At 38.1% G+C, this 27,989-nt stretch overlaps 1 protein-coding gene across 16 annotated transcripts in view; it reads right to left on the bottom strand.

Annotated features, from left to right (window-relative positions):
- Positions 1–27,989, bottom strand: part of ppargc1a (peroxisome proliferator-activated receptor gamma, coactivator 1 alpha) — a 446,776-nt gene that overhangs the window by 157,970 nt on the left and 260,817 nt on the right. For 14 of the 16 annotated variants that reach the window (XR_011353662.1, XR_011353661.1, XM_069925053.1 and 11 more), the window contains one exon: positions 10,618–10,797. Coding sequence is in view for 14 of the 16 variants with exons in the window: in XM_069925053.1 (XP_069781154.1) it covers positions 10,618–10,797 (180 nt within the window). In the remaining 2 variants the exon portion in view is untranslated. Of the gene's footprint in view, positions 1–10,617; positions 10,798–16,489; positions 16,869–27,989 lie in introns of those variants that run through there. The other 2 variants (XM_069925058.1, XM_069925065.1) reach the window with 2 other exon arrangements.

Here is a 27,989-nt window from a genome sequence, read left to right as displayed (position 1 = left end):
ACACTGACACCCTGTACCAGGAATTAACTGGGAATTTACTGGGATAGGGCCCAGTGGAAAAGAAACACTATCCGAACAAATGAAATCAGTTCACACTGGGGATTAACCACCTCATCCCCTACTCATATCCCCAGTGTTTGCTGATAAAACCAGTGGAAAAGGGACAGCAGAAGTCACCCATTTCCAGTTGAAGGTAGAACATTCTGATCCCCAGGGATGAGTTGTGTTCAGTGGAAAAGCAATTAGTGTCCCAGTTAAGGGTGGCCTAGTGGAAATGGCACAAAGGGTTTCCTATCCCAGGTCATTGCATGGCCAATTAACTGGGATGCCAGTAGAAAAAGGGCTTTAGTAACTCTTTCCTAATCCTGGACCAGACTATATTGATCATATTAAAGTATACATTCAAGGGAGTTGTGGTCTTGACTATGGCACAATGTCATTTCTGTGTTGGGCTGAAGCATAAGGCACTTTTCTGGATAACTGGACAATTTTGCACCTCTTCCTTAATTCACTGTAAGTTCACCAATAGATAGATGTAAACCATTGTTAAGGCTTCATGGAAAGTTACCAAGCTAGCTTGAAATAAAGACCAAATTACAATAAAATCCCTATTTTCCAGAATTTACGCAACTGGCAGCCTCAAGCAACTGGCAATAAAAATCAAGGAAAATAAATGGAAGTTTAAAATTGGCACACCTTGCCTTTAGTTCATCAATCCACACAACGTGAAATCTCAAGCAACTGGAAAATTCACTTATCTGGCATCTACCAATCCCCATAGGTGCTGGATAACATACCTCCAGTATGAAATGGAAGAATGTGGAGGAAGCAATAAATATTCAGTGGATGATTAAGGTTTGATCACAAGAGGTTGGTGTTATGAAATATGAAAACCAAATCAGAAAGAAAATTCATACATATCCAATGATACGAGTTTCTAGTTTACAAAATGCACAGCCCATTTTAGGCACAGCAAAAACAGGACTTTTTTTTAATGAAGTAATAAAACAATGGAACATCCAAAAGTAATAAGGGAGATATGGCAAGGGAAGTCCTTACATTGTACTCTTTTATTTAAGTTGCTATTAAATAAATGGCTGCTTCTTATCCTGACGGAAAGGTCACTGAGAGTTCAAGTAATTGCACTTACAGGGGTTCAGAAATCTCATCTAATTTCTGTTACCTGCTGCCTAATTTATTCCACTATAATGCAATGCCAATAATGGAGAATCAAATTAATGTGTAATTGCTTAGACATTAAGCCAATGTGCCTGGTTTGTTCCTGCAGTGAGCAGTAATTTTATGCATGCACCATGCAATCTTGGCTTGGTCTATTTGGTTGACTGTTGGATAAGGTGTGTTTTAATTCAAAACATACTCCAGGATTTACTCAATTTCATATCTTTACCTATCCATTCTTCTAATCTGTTACTGGCATTTGAATGAATTGAGGTCCTATCCATACATACTTGTAATTTCTATGACTATTTTGGTGCAATTTATATGGAGCAAAGATAATTTTCTCAAGAAGTACCACCAGAAGATCAAAGTCTCTACCCATTTTCAAGCAATTCATGGGACTTATCAGTTTCCATTTATCACAGAACTCTTTACCTGTGGATATCTGCAAGAGTATTGGGTAGCAATGTGGATTATGGTTCTCTCCTAGAGAAGACATTAGCATCTCCTGGTGGAGCCTTTCCCCGGTCTGATAAAAAATTTAATTCAGAGGAGATCATCAAGTGAAACCTATCTCAGTTGTCAAAACCACCTTGTCTACCTGAGTGATTTTGGAGTGAGGTCACACAATGTTTGGGTGTTTGCTCAAACTTTTTTCATGACCTGTGGGCACAATCTGTCACAAACAATGAGAACAAAATTATCATTTAAATTTAATGCAAGTGTACAGTTTTGATTGTTGCATCAGTTGCTCCTCACGTGCATCCTCCTTCTGGAGAAGGAGAGCAGTGATAGGAACATTTTATTCTAGTGGCACTGGGTTCAAGCAGACCTAGGACAAACAGAATATAGCTAAAGAGAGTGCTGCACTTCAAAACAATTGATTTGATGTTAAGCTCTTTAAGATGCCTCTAAGGTATATTTTATCCAACAATATTGGTCCACATTTGGTCTTTTCAGCAAGGTAGGAAGATAATATGGAATAATGGACAATGCTGTACCTGAGATTGATCTTATTTGCTGTTAATATCTTAAAATAGAAAATTGATCAAATAGTTGGAGATCATATTGTTAAATATATTGGTTTCAAGTGAACAATTCACATCATGTGGTATTAGTAAGAAGTTTTGTGCAACAAAAAATAGGTATCAATATATTTTAGAGAATTTAGAGGTATGCTTACTATATAATTTTAGAACAAATTTTATAACAATTTTTTATGATACAGATTAAACTATATGATAATCTTTCAAAGCTTTTGAAGATGTGATTTTTTAAAATAATTTTAAAACAACATTTTGTGGCAGACTTTGTCAATCTACTTCAAGCAGGGAATGACTCCTGCATTGTGTAACTTGACCATATGACTCATGCTGCAGTGTATGCTGCCATATGATTCATACTGCAGTGATATTGTGCTTTATTTCACAGATCTAAGAAAAAGAGTGTACTTTATAGATGGAGATCTTGAATATTACTGTTTTAAAAGATTTTAAAAAGACCCCTGAAGGCCTACTTAGAAAGTGTTTTTTTTGCTGATAAATTTTCTTGTCAACAATAAACATCAAGTGTGCAAAATTCACACTTTCACTCACTTTGCTTTAAGAATGCTCTAGATTGAACTTTGAATAAATGGAAAGGGGGGTGGGTGAGGAAGGGGAGAAAATGACACTGTATATATTCAAGAGAAAACTGTCTGTATATATTTTGGTCAGTATGGTTCACAGTGTGAAAAATAAAAAATGTATAAAAAAAAACTTTTGCCAGCTGTAAGGCAAACAAAGAATCACCATTAGCTTTGCTCAGTGCCCCTAACAATAAGAGAAAGAGAAGCAAAAGAGAATCCCTTCAGATACTGAGTATCTGTGAATTCAGTTCCAGGACTCCTGCAGCCATACTGTTTAATCCATTGGTAACCCAAACTTCAGATCCAAACCTCTGGCAACTCGAGCTCCAGATCCAAACCTTTAGGAAGGCTGATCAGGATGATGAATGGTATCCTGCAACTATGGGTCTCTTACTAATGAAATTGAGTGAATTATTCCAGAATATTTGTGAATGCTGATTATATATTATGTATGGATGTGGTTATTATGTGCTGGGTGAGAAAATATATTGTCTGCATGTCCTTGCACTGTGGTCTGGAGTATTGCTTTTTTGTCTGGTTTTATATCTACAATCAGATAATAATAAACTTGAAATGTTCCTAAAAAAAAGAATGCTTTGCATGATTTTCAAACTACACATCTAGATTACTAACTAGCCCAACATTAATGGGACATGCTGGTCAGTGGAGCAATTTCAATGATAAGGTAAACTGTGGTCAGTTTTAATTAGGAATTGTGACTTTGAATGCACATGAGAGTATTTTAACAATTTCAATTCTATTGCCTATTACGGACCAAAAGTTGATTAATCACTTAACTAACTTTTTATCTAATGGGAAATTATTGATTTTACTGAAAGCTAGAATTAGAAAATGAAAAATTCAAAAATCCTAGAGTCTGACGAATTATTTTAAAAATAACCATATGCATCTATTTCAGAGTAAAAAAAATGTTTTCCATTTAGCCCTGAATTCCATTTCTTACCTTAACTGAACAATTTAGACAACTTAATCTTCTCGATTTTGATTTATATTTTTCCATGTCCCTTCATATAATATGCTGTGCATTTAACATGAGCTGAATTTACAACATTTTCCAAGTTTCTCTTTGCAAGGATGCAATCTCCAATAGCTAGTCATGTGAGGTAGGACCCCCTAAAGCAACATACAATCTTTCCATGCTATTCCATTGTATAGATCAAGCAGTTCTTCAGGTTATAAATCAAATTTATATATACTAGTGCCAATGAAATATCTTAACCAACATTATCAATTTTAATATATTGAATTTACCAAGCAACAGCCTTGCAACAACCTCCTGTTAATGTGTTAAAATGGAATTCTAATTTTATGTTTACTGACATAATTAAGACAGTTCTAAGTTTAGTAATGCACCAAGCCTGACAGCATACATGTTTAATTTTGCATGTATTCACTTAAATAGAAATCTATAAGAAAATAAAGGCAATAATCTGATATTACTCAGGTTTGTCATAGGTACCATTTATTCAACCAACAGATTATTCTTCAGTTAATTGTTTAATCCCTTTGTTCTGCCTAATTAATGTTAATTATGGAGCATCCTAAGAAAATCCATGTCCTGGAGTCTTGGAACTCGAGAAAGGGTCCCACAGTTTCTTGCATTTCTAGTATTGGAGCATTATGTGTTTTTTTTTCTTGATAACACTGAATTCTGCTGTCAAATGATCCACAGGCGCAGACAGCCATTCAGAGCTGAGATAAAAGGACTAATCTACACCCTGCATTTAGTCAGTGAGTATCACCGGACAACCATACAGTGGGAGACATCACATGTAACAAACTGACAAATATAAACTCACATGTGACACACACGCACAGATAATATCCAACAGTGAGGTAAAATGACAATTCAGTTCATTTTTAACTCCACTATACAGGGTACACAGAGCAACAGAAGTAACTCAACTGCAACCACAGTTTGAAATACAGACCAGGACAGACACTGAAAGAATACCACTGATAAAATGATTTATCAAACTGAGTAGGGTAATCTGATAATTCTAGAAATTTATGCACTTAAATTTCTTAGAGTCAGGTCTTTTTCTATGTGATGATATTCATTAAGCAAGAAATGGCCAGATGAGCTGTCTGGTTGATTGATATACAGTATGTGGTGAGCTTGAAACACTTGCATTGTTGACAAGCTGGTATAATAGGGTGATTGCTGTCAGATGAAATTTAATGTGAAAAAATGTGAAATTTTACATTATAGAAGCCGATATCAATTAAAGGCCACAATATAAAATGAGTACAAAATCTATTACAATCCTTCTTTGTACATGTTTTATGAAGCAAGGTTGACAGGGATACAGCTTCTCTCTTTGGAGCAATGAAGGATTTAAAAGGGGTATACAGGATTATGGGGGGCACAGATAGGGTGGACAACCAGTACCATTTACCCAGGGGTTACAATAGCAAATACCATCTGCTTAAGGTGAGAAGAGAAAAATTTAGGGGAGATGTCAGAGGTTATTTTTTACACACAGAATCCATTGCTGCTTTTGGTGGTGGAGGTTGCTTCAATAGGGACATTCAAAAGACACTTAGATAGGCACATGGTTGTAAAAAAAATAGAGGGTTATGGTTGTGAGCAGGGGAAAATTAGAATATTGGGAAGTAGCTTTACATACATCAGCATAATATTGTGAGCTGAAGACTCCGTTATTTGCTGTAATGTTCTATGTTCTATATTCTCAGTTATGACCCTCCTCCACCTCGAAGTTATGTTCATTTTCCCTCTTAGTTTTGTGTTATTTGCAGTCTTGAAATTTGGGCCCCATATTCCCTAACCTGTTTCCTTCAGGCAGTGTGGATGCCATTTTTCAGCATGATTACAATTCTACACTGATCTCACCAACTAACCCAAGTTCTTGGAACAGGGAATTGCAAAACCTCTCTTTGCTTCAAAAGCAGGGATGAGCAGCTTCCCGCTGTCCTCAAACTTTGGATCCAGGTCAAAGGTAGCACAGGATGTTATTAACTGTAGATTCTGATGGGTTAGGACTGCCCAACCAAATGGGAACTAATGGTCACAAAGATTGGCACCAAGTACTTCAAATTTCAATGTGAAGCTGCAAAAACTGTTTTAAAATATTTTAAAGATTTTTTTTCTGGAAACTCTGGAGCTGTTCTTTCAAATTTGATTGTATCCAATATAAGATTATACTTTGAATGGGCTAATAAACCACCAGTCCCCTTCTGCAGGCATTTGAGCAACCCATTTCAAAATGGCAAGTTCCCAGCTATAGCATTAAATAATTCTATACCTTATTCATTATTCCAACAGCCACTTCCCATCCAATAGTGATAGGTGGTATTGGAGGATATGGAGGTGAAAACCTGCTATCACATTATTAGATAATAATGGGCTAGATCGAGCTGGCCCAGGACTCCATAGCCATTCTTACCTGGGCCACGGAGAGCCTACTTCAATGGTTCTCCTGAGGCATGCAACATTCTGGTCAGTAACAGGACACCAGAAGTAATGATTTGGAGGGCCTGACCCCAAAACCCATGAGCTGTTGGCAAAGCTGGAGCCGAAATTTTGACAGGTATAAAAGTTGCAGTTGATTTTAAGAGGTTTTAGTTTAAATCTCTGATATTCAAAGATATTTTAAGACTACAACATAAAAACTAAAATTAGAAAACAATTAAATCATATAAAAATAACAATAAATTAAAGTTAAAATGAATTTTTTTTAAAAAACTAGCATAACTTACCTTTACCATCCTAAATTTCCACACAGCAATTCCCATTGAATGTATTGGAGTCTCAGATCCTGCACCTGGTCTGACCTGTGTTAAATCCTATTGTGTGTCTGGGAAATCTCAGTGAGATCGGGCATGGAACGTAGAATAGTACAGCACAGTACAGGCCCTTCAGCCCTCTATGTTATACTGACCCATATATTCCTTCCTAAAAAAAAGTACTAAACTCTCCTTATCCCATAACCCTTTATTTTTCTTTCTAAGATTCTCTTAAATGTCCCCAATGTTTCAGCCACCACCACTGTTCCCAGCAAGGATTTCCAGAAATCCACAACTCTTTGTGCAAATAAAAAACTTACCCCTGGTGTCTCCACTAATCTTTCCTCCCTTAACTTTGTACATATGTCCTCTAGTGTTTGCTGATCCTGCCCTGGGAAACAGGTGGTGGCGGTCCACTCTTCCTAGGTCTCTCATAATCTTGTAGATCTCTATCAAGCCTCCTCTCATCCTTCTACGTTCCAAGGAGAGAAGTCCCAGCTCTGCTAACCCTGCCTCATAAGACTTGTTTCCCAATCCAGGCAACATCCTGGTAAATTTCCTCTGCACCCTCTCCATAGCTTCCACATCCTTCCTGTAATGAGGTGACCAAAACTAAACACAATACTCTGAGTGGTCTTACCAAAGATCTGTAGAGTTGCAATATGACCTCTTTAGTCCTGAATTAAATCCCCCATTAATGAATCCCAGCATCCCATGGGCTTTCCTGACTATCCTATCAAACTGTGTGGAGAACTTGAGGGATGTATGGATTTGCACATCAAGGTCCCTCTAGTTCAGCCACACTCTTAAATAACTGACCATTAACCCTGTACTCAGTCTCTTGGTTTGTCTTTCCAAAATGCATCACCTCACACCTATCTGGATTAAAATTCATCTGCCACTTTTCCACCCAACTCTGCATCCTGTCTATAACCTCTTGTAACCTTTGACAACCTTCAGCTCCATCTACAACTCCTCCAATCTTTGTGTCACCCTCAAACTTATTGACCCATCCTTCTGCCTCTTCATCCAGGTCATTTATAAAAATCACAAAGAGCAGGGGTCCCAGAACAGATCCTTGCAGAACTCCACTAGTCACCGACCTCCAGGCAGAATACTTACCATCCACTTCTACTCTCTGCTTTCTTCCTACAAGCCAGTTTTTTTTTTATCCACACAGCCAAGGTTCCACTGATTCTGTGGCTCATGACTTTCTGGATGAGTTTCTCATGGCAGACCTTATCAAATGCCTTGCAAAAATCCATGTAGACCACATCTACTGCATTACCCTAATCAATTTCTTCTGTTAACTCCTCAAAAATTCAATTAGATTCATGAGGTACGACTTTCCCTGCACAAAGCCATGCTGACTGTCCTTGAGTAGATTGAACTTCTCCAAATGCTCATAGATCTTATCCTTAAGAATACTCTCCAATAGTTTGCACACCACTGATGTAAGATTCACTGTTCTATAATTCCCAGGATTCTCCCTATTACCTTTTTTAAACAAGGGAACCATATTTCCCATTCTTCAATCCTCCAGCACCTCCCCTGTGGCCAAAGAGGATTGAAAGATCATAGCTACTGCTCCAGCTATCTCTTCTCTCACTTCCAACAGCAGCCCGGGTATATTGTGTCCAGCCCCAGGGACTTATCAATCTTGATGTTTTTAAGAAGATCCAACACTTCTGCTTCCTTAATCTTCACATTGTTCAGCAGACAGACCTTTTCAATTTTGATCTCAGCTTGATCAAGATCCTTTTCCCTTGTGAATAACGATGCAAAATATTCATTTAAGACTTCCCCAACCTCCTCTGCCTCTAGGCACACATTGTCTCCTTTATCCTTTAGTGATCCCACTTGCATTCTTGTAATCTTTTTGTTCTTCACATATGCATAGAACACCTTGGGGTTCTCCTTAATCCTATATGCCAAGACCATCTCATGACCCCATCAACCTTTCCCAAGTCTTTTCTTAAACTCCTTCCTGACTACAATATAGTTTTCATGAGCCCTTCCAGTTTCCTGCTTCCTATATCCAATGTATCTCCCTTCTTCCTCTTGACTAGTTATCTGGCCTGTTTCGTCAGCCACAGTTCCTTTTTCCTACCATCTTTTCCTTGTCCCAGAGGGACAAACCTATCTTGAACCCTGCACAAGTGTCCCTAAATTTCCTCCACATTACATCTGTGTTTTCACCCTTAAACATCTGTTTCCATTGTATTCTCGCTAGTTCCTGCCTTATCCCTTCATAATTAACCCTTCCCCAGTTAAGCACTTTCCCAGTTTGACTTTTTTCATCCTTTTGCTAAATCACCTGCCTCTTCTGAGCTATGTTGAAGCTAAGGGAGTTGCAGTCACTCTCACTGAAATGTTCACCCACTGAGAGATCCACCACCTGTCCAGGTTAATTCCCCAGAACCAGATCCAGTGTGGCCCCTTCTCTCATCGGCTGAGCCACATACTGTGTCAGGAATTCTCCTTGTACACAGGACAAATTCAGCCCCATCTATCCCTCTTGCAGTCAGGAAGTATCAGTCAATATTAGGGAGTCACCCATAACTTCAACCCTGTACTTCCCACATCATTCCAAAATCTGCCTGCTTATCTGCTCCTTGGTGTTCTGAGGGAGATTTGGGGGCCTAGAGACTACACTGAGCACAGTGATAGCTCCCTTCCTATTTCTGACTTCCACCCACACCGTTGTCTGAAAAGTTCAGTGCAGAGCCTTCTCAATCTGTCAGTGAGATTCAGAAATGCTGCCTCATTCAGCGCACGAATACCTCCAGGTCTTGATGCATACTGGTGATTCGAGCAGGAGCTGATCGGTTTGGCACATCATCTGGCCCATGTGACACTGTAACCATTTCACATTCTAAATATTAATGTTCTTCTGGTATACTGTAACATCAACATTTGCTCCATTTATTATTGTCATAGACACATACTGCACAGAAACAGACACTTTGGCCACTGAGTCCACGCCATCATCAAACACACATCTATCATAATTCCATATTTTTCTCTCTAACTCAGCAACTTCCCTCAAAATCTACCACTCATCTTCACAGCGCAGATAATTTACAATGGTCAATAAAGCTATCAACTTTCACACCAATGTGTCATGGGAGGAAACCCTGGTACAAAAAAAAACAAGCAAACTGTGAGGCATTAGCTCTTCCAATTGCATCATTGGGTGGCCTAACATTTTAAATTTAGGTTTAATTAATTTATATATTTTTAAACCAAAATATGCTCACCAAATAGTTGTACTGTTTTTGGGAAGGGCAACTTTGATTACAGGAAGGATGAAAGTGACACCAAAATGAATAATAAACCTTATGTTTCTACCAAAGAAATCATCTGCCTATTTTGAGCTCTTTAGTAACTGTGCCATCTTTGTTAAATAAGTTGCAGTTTAAAAATACAGATGCTTGTAAAAAATGTCTAAATAAATCTTTCAAAGTGCAACAATTAAAAATCATTTATAATCCACTAAACCCATTAATCATTGTGCAAAAATGCTCCAAGAATTATCAGGCATCTTATTCTTGAGCCACAAAACACTTACTGGTAGTTTTTGTACTGACATTCTGTATGTTCCATTCTTTTTCAACAATACATGAAAATTCATAAAATTGAAACTGTATCTGGAACAATGGTTTGGAACTAAATACAGTATTTCATTGCATGATAGTTATGGGAGTGTTGGAAGAACTTTCCATGTTTTGTTTTATTTTAAACATCTTCTTTTGAGCAATAAACTGCACTCATAAATTTGCTGTTAGGTTAATGAAACTAAATCTTTGATTCTTGATGTCTGGCATTATATAACCATATAACCATTTATGGAGCAGAAACAGGCCATGTCAGCCTTTTGAGTCTGCACCGGTTCACTAGAACAACTCCACTAGTTTAAACCTCCTGCTCTCCACCAATAACCCTCCAACCCTCTCACCTCCATGTACACATCCAACCTTCTCTTAAATGACGCAACTATTTATGGACAGGGCGATGGAGGGGTACGGACTATAGTTGCTTACCTCAAAGAAATCAGATGATTCCGAGCCATACTGATTGGAAATTATTTCTGATTGGTCACTGTACCACTTGATTCCACCCAGAAAATTTTCCGCGTCTAAGTCATTCACATCAAGCTCAGAAAGGTCAAGTTCAGGGAGATCTGAACACAAAGGCTGGTCTTCACCAACTAAGGCAGCACACTGTGGAGAAAACACAACACATTTTAAGATATTTGACTTTACTGAGAAGCACAGCACAATTAAATCACTGAACATTTTCAGTCTCCTGCTGAACAATGATTTGACTCATACTGCTCAGACTCTAACACTCATGCAAGTTACTACCCTTTAGATATTTTACTGTTTATTTTCTAGGAAATCACTTTTAAATCAGAAAAATAATGTTCAAAGTGAAGCTATTATTAAATGTGATCCATATAGTTGTATTGTTTACAGTGCAGAACTGAAAGTATAAGCAAAAGGATACATTAACAACACAATGAACAGTGGACTTCATGTTTCTACCAAGGAAATCACCTGCCTCTTCGAAGCTCCTTAGTAACTTAGTCACTGGGAGCATTGCTTAAATAGGGCCCAAAAAATTACTGAGGACTCTTTCCATCTAGCACACAGTATATTTGACCCATTGTTATCAAAAGGGAAGTAAAGAAGCATCAAAATCAGGACTGATGTGTTTGGCAATAGCTTCCCGCAGGCTATGAGATTGATGATCAGTAACTGGGTAAATAACTGAAAAATACTTACATATTATAAATTACATTTTATGTATACAGTGCCCTCCATAATGTTTGGGTCAAAGTCATTTTTTCCACCTGTGCTCCACAGTTTTAAATTTGTTATCAAACAATTCAAAGTTAAAGTGCACATTCCAGATTTTATTCAAGGTTACTTGTATACATTTCAGTTTGACCATGTAGAAATTACTGCACTTTTTATACTGTACTTTATATCAGGGCAACATAATATTTGGGAGATAGCAATGATATGTACAGGTACACGATCCTTTATCCGGGCATCTAAAATCCGGAAAGCTCCAAAATCCGACAAGTGGGGGCCGGCGGTTGGTGGAGGCAGCCGAGGGTCTGGCGGTCGGAGGAGACTACCGGGCGGTCAGGGGAGGTAGCCGGGCGGTCGGGGGAGACTGCAGGGCGGTCGGGGGAGGCAGCTGGGGGTGACTGCAGGGCAGTGGGGGGAGGGTGCAAGGGGAGAGTGCCGGGGTGGTCGGGGGAGACTGCAGGGCAGTCGGGGGAGGCAGCTGGGGGAGACTGCAGGGTGGTGGGGCAAGGGGAGACTGCAGGGCAGTCGGGGGAGACGGCCAGGGGAGACTGCAGGGCAGTCGGGGGAGGCGGCTGGGGGAGACTGCCGGGTGGCTGAGGGACTGGCTGTTGGGGGAAGCAGCCGAGGGACCGTGGTTGGGGGAGACGGTCATGCGACTGGAAGGAGGTGGGGGTGGATACGGTAGCACAATTCGGGTGGACTTTCCGAAATCCAGAAAAATCAGAAATTCAGAACATGGGTTCCGGATAAAGGATCATGTACCTGTATATTAAAATAGTTATGTTTAGTACTTTATTGCATATCCCTTGCATGCAATGACTGCTTGAAGTCTGGGATTTCATAGACATCACCAAGTGCTGAGCATCTTCTCTGATGATGCTCTGCCAGGCCTCTACTACAGCCATCTTCAGCTCCTGCTTGTTTTGAGAGCTTGTCTCCTTAATTTTTCTCTTCAGCATATGGAAGGCATGTTCAAATGGTTTTAGATCAAGTGACTGACTTGGCCATTCAAGAAAAACACCTTTGTTGCTTTACCAGCATGTTTGGGATCATTGTTTTGCTGTAGGATGAAGCACCATCCATTGAGTTTGGGGGAATTTGCTTGAACTTGAACAGATAAAATGATTGTATGCACCACAAAATTAATATTGCTACTGTCATCAGTAGTTACATCATCAGTGAAGGTAAGTGCACCAGTACCTGTGGCAGCCATACATGCCCAGGCCATAACAACCCAACCACCACATTTCACAGATGAGGTGGTATACTTTGGTTCTTGGCTATCTTCATACCTCCACACTTTACTCTTGCCATCCCTCTGATACAAGTTATTCTTGGTCTCACTTGTGCGCAACGCCTTTTTCCAAAATTCTGCAGGGTCTTTTAAATAGTTCTTGGCAAACTGTAATCTGGCCACCTTATTTATGTGGATAATTAGTGGATTCCTTCTTGCAGTGTAGCCTCTGTATTTCTGTTCATGAAGTTTTCTGCAGACAGCAGTCATTGACACATCCAAGCCTACCTCCAGAAGAGTGTTTCTGATCTGCCTTACAGGTGTTTGGGGATTTTTTTCTTCATCATGATGAGAATTCTTCTGTCATCAGCAGTGGAGGTCTTCCTCGGCCTACCAGCCCATTTGCCATTACTGAGGTCACTAGTACGCTCTTTCTTCTTAATAATGTTCCAAACAGTTGATTTTGGAAATGCTAAGCATTGGGCGATGTGTCTTACTGTTTTATTCTTGTTTTCCAGCTTCACATGGCTTCTTTGACTTTCATTGTCTAAAACTTTGGTCATCATGTTGAAAAATGGCAACTACCAACTCCAAAGGTGATCAAAAGCTTAGAACCAAGTCTAGTTCTCTTATATCTGCACCAATGAAGCACTTAAACATACCTGAGTGAAGCCAAATGTCCCAAACATTATGGTGTCCTGAAATGGTGGAACTATGTATAAAATGTGCTGTAATTTCTACACGGTCAAACCAAAATGTATTCAAATAACCTTGATTAAAATCTGGTACGTGCACTTAAATCACATGTAAATTGCTTGATTACAAATTTAAAACTGTGAAGCACAGGAGCAAATAAAGGAAAAAAACTGCCTTTCTCCCAAACATTGTAGAGGGCACTGTTATTATGTGCTATATATTGTGCATGCATCATGGTTTAGACAAATGCTGTTTCATCTGGTAATATATGTACAGTCAGGTGACAATAAACTTGAACTTGAACTGTACTATCTTTGAAAAGAAGTTGGAGTTTAAAAATACAAAGTTTGGAAAAAAAAATGTCTGAACAGTTCTCTTTGCTTGCAATAATTTTCCAAACCATCCTTTGACCTTGACAAAAGCAAATGATTAAGCTATCAGTACATGCTGCAAAAGAGAATTTGGGACTCAGGCAAGGACTCTTTTATCCAGAAAGCCATTGAAGAGCTATGTCACCAATGACTAAACGGCAATGTATCTCCAGCACGTGCTAATTTTTGGCAGTTTGGTGAACTGATAGTCTAAATTAACTTTTAAATGCTAAGTGAGATTAGGAAATTATCTTCAGGAAATTGAGAGGATAACTATTATCGTGCACATTTTATTGCCAATACCTGCATAGTTACACTAAGGTGCTGAATAAAAGAGGTTTATTACTTTATTTAATTACCTATCAGCACAGATTTTTAAAGTGAATTCAGTTTGGTCTCAAATCTCTCAATTCTTGGATTAGATTGGTCTAAACTGAGACTGCTGCCCAGAAACATCATATGGTTTCTGCATAAGATATTTGGCTGAACATGAAGGCACCCATAAATCCTGTAATGTTGTCCAAATGATACCCGGACAGTGAGCAGCCTCATGTGGAGGCATAATTTGCAAATTACACTGATAGGCCTCTGATAAAAAGCTTTGTTATCCATCAAAACTGCAGTTTTTAATGTCAAACCGTGTTTTTAATGACTGCTGTTAATAATTATTAAAATTAAAATAAGTAATTAAAGTATGATTGTTAAAAAATAAAATCTGACTAAACACTTGGAAATAACTAAAGGTATTAGCTAAAACAATCTAATATTTAAAATGTTTAGATTCCTTATTTTTTCCCAACCTGCAGACCTAGAATCACCATGCAAATCCTTAGGAGATGAGATCCTTTGCCAAGACTGACTCACCGTGGGATCCTAGTGATGGTTGCCCTGTGTAATGCTCAGGGAATCCCTGCAAAAATGTGTCCCATTTTTGGATTCAATGTGCAATTGAGGGACAGGACAAACTCACAGGATCATCTCCTGCACATCCTCGATGTCTCGAACAGCTTAATGTGGGCCTTGTTTCCTGCTACAGGAATTTGCCTTCAGATAATTGTTTCATGATCAACATGGTACAAAGATTCATTTCTATATACAACATAATTATTGTTCAATTTTCAACTTTATATGGTATTTGTGGTAATGTTTAAAAGTATTGAATAACAGTGGCTTTGGAAAAACTTTATGTAGTGCAGAATTCTTAGTTCAGTGACAACAAAAGCAGTGCTCCCCAGAATTCACTGCTCCCCATTCATAAGCAATGAAATTGTAACACTAATATGTCACAACAAAGGAATTTCTACATAAATAATTTGTCTTCAGTTATCATGAAATCTGAAGTCAAATGAGTACATGGCCATTGACCAGCCAAACCATTTATAATTATGCGATAATTCCACAGGCCTGATCCCATTCTAATTAAAGCTTCAGATTCCATAAAATAGGTTAGATTTTATGACATAGATCATAGATTCAACAAGATTGCCTGTTACACAACATATTCACCTTTGTCCCAAATAAATTTCAAGGGCAATAGAACAATGATTTTCACAATGTTAGTTTATACTATACTTCCATTCTAAAATTATATCTAAACAGATAGATATAGGTATAATATTGATACATAGATGCAGATATACACAGATGTGTACGCATCATGGCACACACAGTCTTAAATTCAATTGATAGTTTTGCAAAATTTGCTGACCTTAAAAAAGTACTTCAATAAATTACTGGTGAAATTACAAAATATACTTTTATTTAATCAAATTTAATGATACCTTTATCTTTTCATTCACTTTTAGATTGAACACATGGCAAAAAAAAAAGCAAGTTTGCCAATAGACTGTATTAAAACTATTGCTTATATCCATTGTTTGACCAAGCCACTCTGCCACTGTTAAACAAAAAGAAATTCAGAGACATCAAGATGTCAGTGGTACAAGATTTATACAGTTATGGTTGGAAAACCGAATATAAAAAGCATGCAATAATACAAATGTATTTTATGCTCATGCAAAAGTCTAAATGGACTTTAAGATGCTGGAATGCAAAAAGCAAACACATGTACAGGAATGAATGTACATCTGATTCAGGAAAGCTATGTCTCAAGATTTTTCCAAGGTGAGCTGTAATCTTCATGCCAAATCAATATTTCTGGATTGGAAAGTGAACAGAGCTATAAACTTATGACAGACATACACTAGAGAGCAGCTGTGAACCTGCCTGGTTTTTTTTCATGAATTGTTCCCATGCAGGTGATACAGATTTGATATATTGGTACCTATTTTGACTCCAGCAGCAGCAGCCTCTTCTAACAACCACTCTGGCACAGCTGCATTCCTACTGACTTCAATTCTTAAAGATAAATTATTTGGGAGACAAACCATCGAACAAGAAAAAATTGAATTTGGGACATTATCAGTGCCTTAATAATATTTTAAACAAATTCAAACTCTTGGTTAACACACAGACTTAGGAAATCATCTTTACTCAAACACATTGCCTATGGCACACTTCCAGCAGATTAACAAATGACAGTAGGATTAAGGTAATGTCTGAGCCTTAACACAACTGTTTCAGAAATGAGAATTAAAATATAAGAAGCCAGTGTCACTTTGCACAGCACTGAAAATCACATGGCATGTGACTGCATTCCAAATGAAGGAGGCAGATAAACATAAGACGGAATTTATATCCCTGCTTAAAATACTTTAGACAAGTTATGTGTATATTAAAGTTCAACAAATCTAGTTTATTTCTTGAAATATAATAAAAGCAGTATTCTACTTGCCTGTGACATTGTCTCAATCATCTACTGGTAGAACAAGCTCAGGACAGCTGAAGTTTAGGTGAGGACACTTTTAAGTAGTATTTTCTGCTCATTTCAGAGTTAATTTCCATTCCTACTCATTCCTGATGCAAAGACTACTGAATGGTGTTACTGCTCACCTTGGTTTCTTTCCACTCAAAGTCTTGGTTGCACCTGTCCCACTCCATTCAGCTTGTAGTTTAAAATCTCAATAAATCACACACACACACACACACACACACACACACACACACACACACACACACACACACGTGCACATACCACACACACACACACACAGCAGGCACACATGTGGGTGCTGGCCCCTTACAGAGATTGAACTGAAGGCACCTGACTTACTACTACACTAACGCTACTGTTCAGTGTCACATGACAAAGTTATTAAAAGTAGCTGTGCTGTCAATCAGAAGTACTGTTCCATGATAAAACCAATGACGTATCCAGAGGGTGGAGTTACTAAGTACAGTCAATCTTTAAACTACTCAACCTTTGAGTCTTCAGTCCCGTGCTGTGATTAATCCTATTTTTTGAGCCACACCTTTTGTAGAATTCTACCAGTTAAAGAAATTAAATCATAAAATAGCTTTTACTTTTTTTAAAATCTTGAAATGTGTCAAGGTACATAAGATAAATAGTATAACAGTAGTCTTCAATTTATTATTACTAGCTTTTGCTAGTAAAACAACATTTGATCATACAATAAGAAATGCTTTTGTTCAGTATTCTTTTCCAACTTTGAAACACACACACACACACACACACACACACACACACACACACACACACACACACACACACACACACACACACACACACACACACACACACACACACAGTAAACTTACTTCAAATTCAATTTCTACAATGCATCAAACTGAATAAATTAATATGGCCCTAAATTTTCTCAGTTAGGTTGTAACAAATCAGATTCCCATAGATTCATTGATGATGACCAAACTAAGTTCTTTACCAAAACGTACACACCTTAAAATAACATAACAAAACCAGCAGCTCATCTGTGTTGACAGTCAAAACAGTCAGGTGCAATATTACATTTTAAATTTGTGAAATTATTATGGATTTCAAATATCGCATTTTATGATTTTAATAGATGGACCAAAAAGAGTGCAAATTGTATTGCTTGAAACATAATAATATAACTATTGTCTGCATCACACTGTGACAGAATATAGATTCTGCTCTGCAGTCTTACACTTTCTGAATAATTGATGACAGCCAAGTTATGGTGGCAAGCAGCAGAGGCTACTTGCGCATAAGAGAGAAAATGAATAGATGTTTTGCTCATTAAACAGGCATAGTGCAGGAACTTAAAAGTCTAATGTGAAGTTTGTTGCCTGCCATAATGGAAATGAATTTCACCCACTTTTGAATACTTTCCTTCCTGTACTGCCTTCCAGACACTTTACAATTGCACATTTTCCTTCCTGGTTGCATCCTCTCTCTAATACTAACCCTAATTCCCAATCAATACCTGTCTGATCCCCTTCACATTTCCAATATTTTACCCCAAGAGATCATCAATCCTCACTCAAAATTAGTTCCTTCATTTGAGTACTCCATCTCACTCTCAGTGTCATACTTTAGTCCTGATTGCCATCTAACAATAGTTTCCCTACTCTGGATATCCTATAGGTATCTACGCAGAACAAAGATGCAGAGGAACTTCATTAGCTAGAGGGTGATAAATCTGTGGAATTTGTTTCCATGGGCAGTTGTGGTGAGTGCATTGGATGCATTTAATGCAAAGATTGATAGGTTCTTGATTAGCCAGGGCATCAAAGTTATGGGGAGAAAGCTGGGCAGTGGGGCCGATTGGGAAAATGGATCAGCTCACGATGAAATGGTGGAACGGCCTCAATAGGCTGAATAGCCTATTTCTGCTTCTACGCCTTAAGGCCTCATGATCTAAGACCTCTAACTTCCAATTGTAACTCTAATTGTGACATATAAACACGCAGTACTTTCAAAGTAGCAAGGCATTTTCACATCTTTCACAAGTACATTTTTAAACAAAATTTGAAACCAACAATGTGGATCATCATGGAGGAGACTAAAAAGAAACAGGCTTCAAAGGAGTCCCTTAAAAGAACAGCTTCAAAGTGGAACAAGTGGACTGCAGATGAACTGAAGATTCTGCTACCGTGGGTGGAGAGATTTAATTCAGGATGATCGAGAGTTGTGGAACTCATGGAAATAACAAGGTTAGCAAGATGCAGGCCGTCAAGGAATTTTGAAATGAGGAAAGGAATTGTAAAATCAAAACACTGCTTAGAAGGAAATCATTGCAAGGCAGAAATGTTTGTGATTTTTTTTCAGCTATTGTGTTAGAGGGAAAATGTAAATTAGTGACATTAGTTGGTGCATGAACACATGGTAGGATCAAGCAGTGAAGTTTAGATAATGCAGGCTTACAGAGAGTAGGATCAACAGATAACAAAAGTGTGAATGTGGGTTTCAACAATATTTAACCTGAAGCAGAAGCAAGGTTGAGGAGGTGGAAATGGGTGGTCCTGAGATCACCTATCATACTTCTTCTTGGGGTTGGATGGCACTAAGGCTGCTGTCTCTCTAATTTAGTTCACCAGGGAGAAGATGGAACTGCCTTCGCCATCCCAATGGAGAAAAATGCTCAACCACTGGCTATGAGACAGAAAGTCTGAAAAATGTATTGAATTGTGGGGATGGGGAAGTACTAGCTGTCATCAATTCACTAGTTTAAATTAATTTTTTAAAAAGTATGAGGATAATTCTATATCTTCAGGGCAACATTAAAGCAACATTGAATTCCTTGCTACAACTGAACAGTTAACAGTGGATCGAGGAAAATGTGTTTCACATGGGCTGGACAACAGCAGAACTGCAGTGGTGGAGAATGGAGAGGTCAATCATGTTACACGCTTCAGTTAAGTCAATTATGAGTTGGAGAGTTTGGTAATGGTGATCCCAAGGAATGGGATAATGGGGACAATTAAATTGCCCTTTTTACCCTCGTGTTGCTGGGCTGAAATACCCTTGTTACTCTGGAAGAAGATTTTGTGAAGTTTTTGGTGCAGCAAAAGGTAAAACCAGTTTTCACTCTTGTTAAATTGCCACTTCGTGTTTACTCTCATACATTTTTTTGTGGTGCATTATTCCCTATACCATTCTAGTGCTATTAGTTTACTTTTGTCCTTGTAATGTTGTAAAAATTCCTTTCAAAAATATTGCCTACCAAATGTGAATGTATCAATGGGTAGAAGCTCATTTCCTTTATGCCAATGTGCAGATTGCATGATAAGGCTGATTAAAGGTCGCTATCACAGACCTGAAAATAATGAACCTTGAAGAAATGCTCAGTAGACAAAAGTTGTTAACAGAGTCAATTATTACTAAAGTTTCTGTGTTCGAAGCTGTAATAAATATTGGCTACCTACTCTCCGTTCAGCCTAATTATTTGAAAAAAAAAGTAATATTGGATTCAGCTTTGGTAATAGTGCCTTTTCCTTTTTTCTTTGCATCCTCAATCTCTGATATGAATATGTATCAAATGTTTATGGTCTTTTATTTTCAAATTTACATAGTGATTCTGTCACTACATTTTGCATAAACTTGCAGCAGAGAAAACACATCAACAAAAAGGACAAGGCAGGAGCTTTGTAATGAGTTCAAATCTGCAGTATCCCATTGTGCACTTTTCATGATCCCATTTTCCATGCTGATAAACCTCATGAAACCAGTGATAATGCCTTGAAATTCCTTTTTTCAATATTAAAGAATTTCTTGTGTTTGAATACATGTTGAATCCATCAACGGGTAGTAACAACATGAGGTTTTTTCATACAAAGTCTCACTTGTAAAAAATGAAACCAGATCCTTAAGCAAATAATTGAGACTGGGAGAGGTCACCCACCACCACATTTCTCGCTCATTATCACTCCATCCTTTCCTCCACTCGTTCTCCCTTTTTCTCCTTTCATTTTGTGTTTTCTTTAGTCACTTCCTCCCCTCTCTCTTTTTTCTAATCTATTCTGTGGGTCTTTCCCTTTCTGATGCTTTATCTCTCTCACATTCTTCCATTGCATTCTTCCCTCTCCTACCAGAATTATTTAAAAATATGATCTCCAAATTTCTCTGTGAATGCAATGATAATTTTTAAAGCATGAGAGAAAATCATATGGGCATAATCACGTGATCATATCTAATTTTGTTCTCTCCTTATTGTGGCAGAATAGAATAAAATATTCATCTTGCTTTGAAGCTCCTTGTGTTCAATGGTTATTATGGTAGTTAGAATGTACCAGCAGTCCTAGACTTGTTCACAGCTCATCCCCAAATAGCAGTTGAGATCTTTCTGAGGTTTCCAAAGAAACACGAGAGAGGTGGAGACTTTGCACCTTGACTTGCAGATTTAGATCAATTAAAGAGCAGATAGATTTTTCCTCTCAAGGATATTAAAGAGGTTTATGTCCAAAACCTCGTGAATGAAGGAAGCTGGCAGGAATTTTATGACCACATTAACAAAGTATGGTGGGTTTTGTCTTGTGATCAATGATTCATTAATTATACCCCAAACCCTGGTACACATGTAGTATTTATAGGAGGTAGGTTATTTGAAGGTTCTTACTTTCATTTTAAAGACTTTGGCAGTCATTTTACTGTTCACTTCCTTTAAAAAACAGTATGAATGACATTGAAATGCACTACTGTTTCATTTTTGCATTATGTTACTAATATTAAACTGATTCAAGGCTTTTTCTCTTAACAAAAAAGTTTTAGCAAATGCATACTATAAATGTACATCAACTGTATTTAACTTCTTACTATTCTAAGGCAAACGAAAATGGTAAATCAAAGTGAGGCAGGTTCCCATGACTGTATGGCATAACAGCGGTAATATTATATCTGTCAGGCTGTCGTCATAACAAGATTGACTACAGATGCCACAAGACCTCAACATTATCCCTGCCTTTTGCCAGTTTTCCAGTTGTCTAACCATTGTCAGTCTTCCAATTATTATACTGCATGGTTTATATTGCAGTGAACCAAGAATATTCAGTTCAAGATTACATTCACTACTATGTTATTTTGGACTTGTTTTATGATTTTTTTTCATAATGCCTGTCATAATGCCTTTTCAAAATGCAACATTTATTGGTACTTGTAATTACTACCTTTTGGCTATAACATGTTAATTGAGATTAATCCTGCAGAACTCAAATGAAAATAAGATAAAGTTTGCTTTGCCACCAAAGCCACTAACTATATTCTTATACCATCCCTCTCCTCACATAGCTGGTGGAATTCAATACGACAGGCTCCAGGCATTGCTAACAAGGCATGGTGGTGAATCTGATGTGAAGGTTAACAGGAAAACCTAAAATATTTAGCTTTTGTTTCACCCTGACATTGTCATTGAACTTTCTGCTGGCACCCTGACTTATTTTTTGGCATCCGTATGTTTGAGAATACTTAGGTATGTTAAACAGACAGCACCTGAGGTCAGGATTCAACCCAAATCTCTGATACTGTGATGCGTCATACAAATCACATCTATTATAATAAAAACAAAAAGACTTGGGCCAAGGATGTTCAGGAGCTCGGGAAAAGTAGTTCAATAGCAGAGGTGCGGCAGAAAGTGGAAGAAACCAGTAACAATCTTAAGTGCACTTACTGCAACCAACAAGTTTGTAATAAATCCCTCAAACAACTATTAAGTTGTAATTAATAAAAAGAATGCTGTTTCCAAATGTGGTCTTTGTAGTAGTGCAAATCTTTTATGTTTTCCAAACCACATTTTATTTGAACAAAAATAATTAATTTGATGCTGGTAATTAAGTGAATGAACACATTACAAATGGAGCAGGTATTTTAAATTGCATCAATATTTCTCTCTGCTATAGTCTTCTCCAACTGAGAAATATTGTATAAAGCAATAGTGAATCTGACTATCACTTTGGAGTAAAGAGGCTGTGACAGACAGCCCCACTACTGCATCTTTCATGTTAAAATAAATCATCTATTACACAGTGGAACTGAGTCAGCTTTCCTGTGATCCAATGGTTACGCTGAAACTCATTTTTGAACACAAATCAGAAAGGAATCTTTCCTTTCAAGATGGGCCACTGATGGCTCCTGAGTACTTTAAATTAAAGCATGTTAACTGATACTAAAAATACATTCCATGTAAATCAAAATGATGGAGACAATTAAAAGGAAAGACTATAGTTATTAACAAATTCATGAAATGGAAAATACTGTGTTTGACTATAGTGTCACTACCAAGCTAGTTCGAGATTTCTGCTTAAAATCTGTATTCCTGAGAATGGGTTTTTTTCCCCAGCTGTAATGGCCTGTGTAATTAAATTCAGATACAGCCCAGATTAATTATATATGTCATAAATAAGTGCATTACACATCAATTACATATGTAGTATCTTTTTAATTATCTGACATGACCACTTATGTTTTAAATTAAACATGTTGACTTTGTAATCAAACATGTGAATGGATGTGAAGGCTAAGAGTCAAATATCAACTTTAGAGATCGTCGAATTTGTGACATTGTAAAATTTAATAAGCAAACACAAATGACTTTCTAAAATATAAAGTGCACAGATTTTCTATTTTTTGTCTCTTAACTCAATAAAAAGCTAATAATTATTCTCATTATATAAATTCACTACTTATGATGTTAATGACATAAAATCAGCATTGATTCATTTTACTAAATGTCCGAGCTTTGAAAATTCAGTGCATTATGTTTTCAAACCATTTTAGCAAAAACAAATTAACTGTAAAGCTCGCAGAATGAAAAGAATATTCCCCTCCATGAACCGTGGTTTCGTTGGTAGAAATCTCTGCATTCTGGTCTTTTCAACTGATGTGATAATAATGCATTGGCTGAAAATGGAGACAATATCTGCCATGGTCTCTTGGCATTTCACTGCATAGCAATTTTGAGCAATATTACTTATCTGCTTTATTACATGAAAATAAATAGTATCTGATCTGATCTGAAATTGCCCATCCATGATCTCACCAGCACCACTACGAGGTATCCTTTCCAAGTTCACCACTTGCCAACAACATTAAAGCTATAAGGTTTGATTCCACCTCTAAAACCAAAAGAGAAAATGCTAAAAAAATATTCAACTGGTCAGTCACATGTGTGGATCTCATCTTATAAAAGGTCATGACTCAGATATGTAAACTTTATTTTCCTTTCCTTCTCTCTCCACAGATGTCATCTATCATCTATGATGCCAGAAATGAGACCTGGCTAACAGAGAGCACACCGACCCAAGGGTTTCCCCCTTTACAGGCCAGATTGGAACTCGGATTCTGGCATTGAGAGAAAGGGCAATGTGTCCTTTTCAGCTAATAGTGCACAGATCTCCTGCTCCATTGGCTTTGAGAAAATCCCAATTAAATGCAGACCCTTCCATCTACCCTGAGAGTGGTCATCAGTGATTCTTACCAAAGTTTACATTCCTCCTGATGCTGATTACAAATAGGCACTTGTGATCAATAAAGAAGAGACGGCCCACCGCAAAGCACTACAAATCTCAGTCGGAGTTTTAACCAGGCCTGTCTAAAGAAAACCCTGCCCAACTAACCTGATGTAACAGAGGTCCCAACACACTTGATCACTGCTACATCAAGGAGAAGGAAGATAAGGAAGATCAACCATTTTTTCCCCCGAGACCTCATTTTGGCAAGTTGGATCACCTGGTTGTGCTCCTTCTGCCTTTAAACAGAGAGCGCCTAAAAAGAGATCAGGACAGCCAGAAGGTGATGCGGGAGGCTGAAGCATGGTTACAGGACTGCCTCAATCAGTGTTCAAGAAAACAGCTGAGGATCTGAATAATTACACCAGGGCTATTACAGACTTTATCAAAACTGTGAACGAATGTGTCCCCACCAAATCGTTCATGGTTTTTCTCAACCAAAAGCTCTTGATGAACAATGAAATCCACAACTACTGAGAGCTGTTAAGTCCAGAGATCAAGAACACTGCCCAAGGAGCAAGTACAACTTACAAAAAGCCATCTCCCAGGCAAAGTAGAGATTCCAGATGAGAATGGAAACAACCTGACAGCTGTGGCAGGGCCTAAATGACATAACCTGCTACAAAACCAAATCCAGTGCAGCAGGATACAGCAAAGTTTCACTCCCATATAAACTCAATGTCTTCAACATCCCTTTGACCATCAGAACAAGGAAGAACCTTGTCCCTATGTCCCTGATGATCATCTATCATTAGTATCCGAGAATGACATATGGACTACCTTCAGGAGAGTGAATCCAAGGAAAGCATTTGATCTGGGCAGAGTACCAGGCTGAGTATTGAAAACCTATACTGACCATTTCACTCTGGCAGGGTGAGGTACCTACCTGTTTCAAACAGGCCTTAATCATACATGGCCCAAGAAGAGTGTGGAAACCTACCTAAATGACTACTGACCAGTTCATCTCATACCCACAGTGATTATTTTTTGAGGGTCTGATGTTTAAGCATATCAGCTCCTGTCTGAATGGTGACATGGATCCATTCCTATGTGCCAACCGCAGCAACAGGTACACACCAGATCTCATTGTCTCTATACAAATCCTGAAACACCTGAACAGCAACAATACACATATCAGGAAACTCTTCCAAAAACATCATTCCCTCAAAACTTATCTGCAAACTCCAGGATCTGGGCCTCAATACCTCACTGTGTAATTGGATCCCTGATTTCTTTACCTCCAGACCATGATCAGTGAGGATTGGTAAGAACATCTCCTCCACAATTTCCATCAGTTCCAAAGCACCACAGGGCTTTGTTCTTATGTCAGCAGACAGGAGGGAGATTGAAAACTTAGTTGAATGGTGCGCCAACAATAACCTCACACTGTGACGGATTATGTTATATTTTATATTGTAAATAGATATGTTTTAAAGGAGATAAATTGGGGAAGGTTTTTAGTGTAGGTTACATACAAACACTTCAATATACATCTCATTTAAAAGATTGGAGCTCTGCTCAAGCCAGACAGGCTGAAAACCAGCAAAAATCTTCCTGAGCAGTAACCATTTACCTTCAAGCACCAAAGCCTTGTGAACTTCATAAATGTTAAATTCTGTGCAGTGTAAGAAATGCCTGCAACCAATGAACTTGGAGGAGTGAGAAGTTAGATTAGACAGTGAATTAAAGAACTTTTCTAAACTTATAGACACATTACATACATGTGTGCTTAGAATTAGAAAGGGGTTATGTTAAGTTAATAGTAATAAGATAAAATTTGATCCTGTTTTCATATTAAAAGCAACTTTTGTTTAAGTAACCATTTGTCTTGGTGAATTTCTGTTGCTGCTAGGTTTTGGGGTCCTCTGTGCTCATAACAACACTCAATATCACCAAAATTAAGGAGTTTATAGTGGCCTATAGGAAGGAAATACCAGCGTGTATGATCCAGTAATCAATGGGCATCAGAGGAGGAGAGGGTGAGAACATTTAAATTCCTGGGAGTCATCATCTTGGAAGAACTTTCTTGCACCAAACATATTAATGTCATCATGAAGAAAGCACATCATATAGTGCCTACTTCGTCAGGAGTATGCAGAGGTTCAGTATGACAGCGAAAAATTTGTCAAATTTTCACAGATGTGTAGTGGAAAGTGTGCTGACCAGCTGCATCGCAGCCTGGAATGAGGGCACCAAGACCTCTGAATGCAAAGCCCTGCTAAAGGTAGTGGACACAGCCCAGTGCATCACAGTCAAAATCTATGTGAAACAGTGCTGTCAGAGAGCAGCATCAATTATCAAGGATCCACACCACCCAGGAAATGCTCTGTTCTCACTGTTACCATCAAGAAAAAGGTATAGGTGCCAAAGACTCGCACCACCAGGTTGAGGCACAGTTGCTACCCTTCTAGCATCAGTCTCCTCAACCATTCAATTTTACTTTGAATATTATTTATTACTGAATATTTATTTCTGTATTACACAGTCAGCATGTTAGCATTTCTTTCTTGATTTCATATGTCTTTTGTCTCCATCCTTTTTTTTGAGTACAGTTTTTTTATTTTATCGATAACTAGAAATTCTGCCTGGCCCATAGCAAAAAGAATCTCAGGGTTGTATATGATGTCACGTATGTAGTCTGACAATATATCTGAACTTTAAAATTTGACTATGATGTGCTGTATTTTGCTTCCGCCACTAATTTTCCTGGAGTCTGCCTGGGATTATGGTTGCTTCCCAAAATACTCTAAAGGAAATGCTAAAAAAGAGGAATAATGGCTGAGGTAACTCAATAGAAATAAAGGAGTGTGTTCAGTTCCCTAGTGAAGCATTAGAACAAAATGACCTCAAATTAGTCTGTAATGTGGTGTATTATGTATGGTGGCTGTGACTGTTCCGAGGAAAGAAAGTGTAACTAGGTGTGATCACATCTCAGTATAGTTGCAGAAGAGTCTGAGCCCCAAATCTACAGACTCTTGGAGTAAGTGCCAGCATTCAATCACCTGTGACATTTAAGTGTATTTAATGCAGAGATTGCAGGTATTTGATTAGCCAGGTCATCAATGGTTTCAGGGGGAAAGCAGGGAGTGAGGCTGAGTGGGAAATGGCAAAGCAGATTCTATGGGCCAATCAGCCTATTTTTGTTCCTATATCTTGCGACCTCATCTTAGATTCAGTCTAACATGATGGGGCAATGGAATGAGGAGGCACAGTCAAGGAAAAATAGGTCATTTAAAATTTCCCACAGGCCATCAAACCTCTTGCAATGCATCCTTGGCACTGACCTTCCTACAAAGAGTGTAAATTAAGAAGGCTTGCTAGAGTTGGGTTAATTCACAGGCCTTTTACCAAGCACCTACAAGTGTTATGCCTGAGCACAACAATGTTTAAGCGTGTAGCTTTACCAAATAAAGGACAAATATAAATAGGTAGAACTAATATAGGTTGCACTTCTACTTTTCAAACATGCTGCAAATTTCCCTGAGTTTGAGACAGCGATACCAAGGAGCTGTTATTTTGTATCAGTGGCCCAGACAGAGTACCTGGCCAAGTATTAAAAATCTGTGCTGACCAACTTACAAAGGTAATCACGGATATCTTCAATATCTCACTCCAGCAGGGCATGATACCTACCTGTTTCAAACAGGAGTCAATCATGCCTGTCCACAAGAAGAGTGTAATAACCTTCCTTAATGTCTATCAACCAGTAGTACTTATATCTACAGTGATGAAGTGTTTTGAAAAGTTGGTGTTGAAGCATATCAGCTCCTGTCTGAGCGGTAATGTGGATACATTCCAGTTTGCCTATAGTAGTAATAGGTCTACGGCGGAGGCTATCTCACTGGAACACTTGGACAGCAATGATGCATTCATCAGGATGCTCTTTATCAACTACTGTTTGGCATTTAACACCATCATCCCCTCAAAACTGATCTACAAACCCCAAGGCCTGG

The sequence above is a fragment of the Narcine bancroftii genome, chromosome 3 (assembly GCF_036971445.1).
Source record: "Narcine bancroftii isolate sNarBan1 chromosome 3, sNarBan1.hap1, whole genome shotgun sequence".
In the NCBI taxonomy this organism is placed as follows: Eukaryota; Metazoa; Chordata; class Chondrichthyes; order Torpediniformes; family Narcinidae; genus Narcine; species Narcine bancroftii.
Note: the sequence above shows the minus strand (reverse complement) of the source record. Positions and strands in the feature narration are given on the sequence as shown.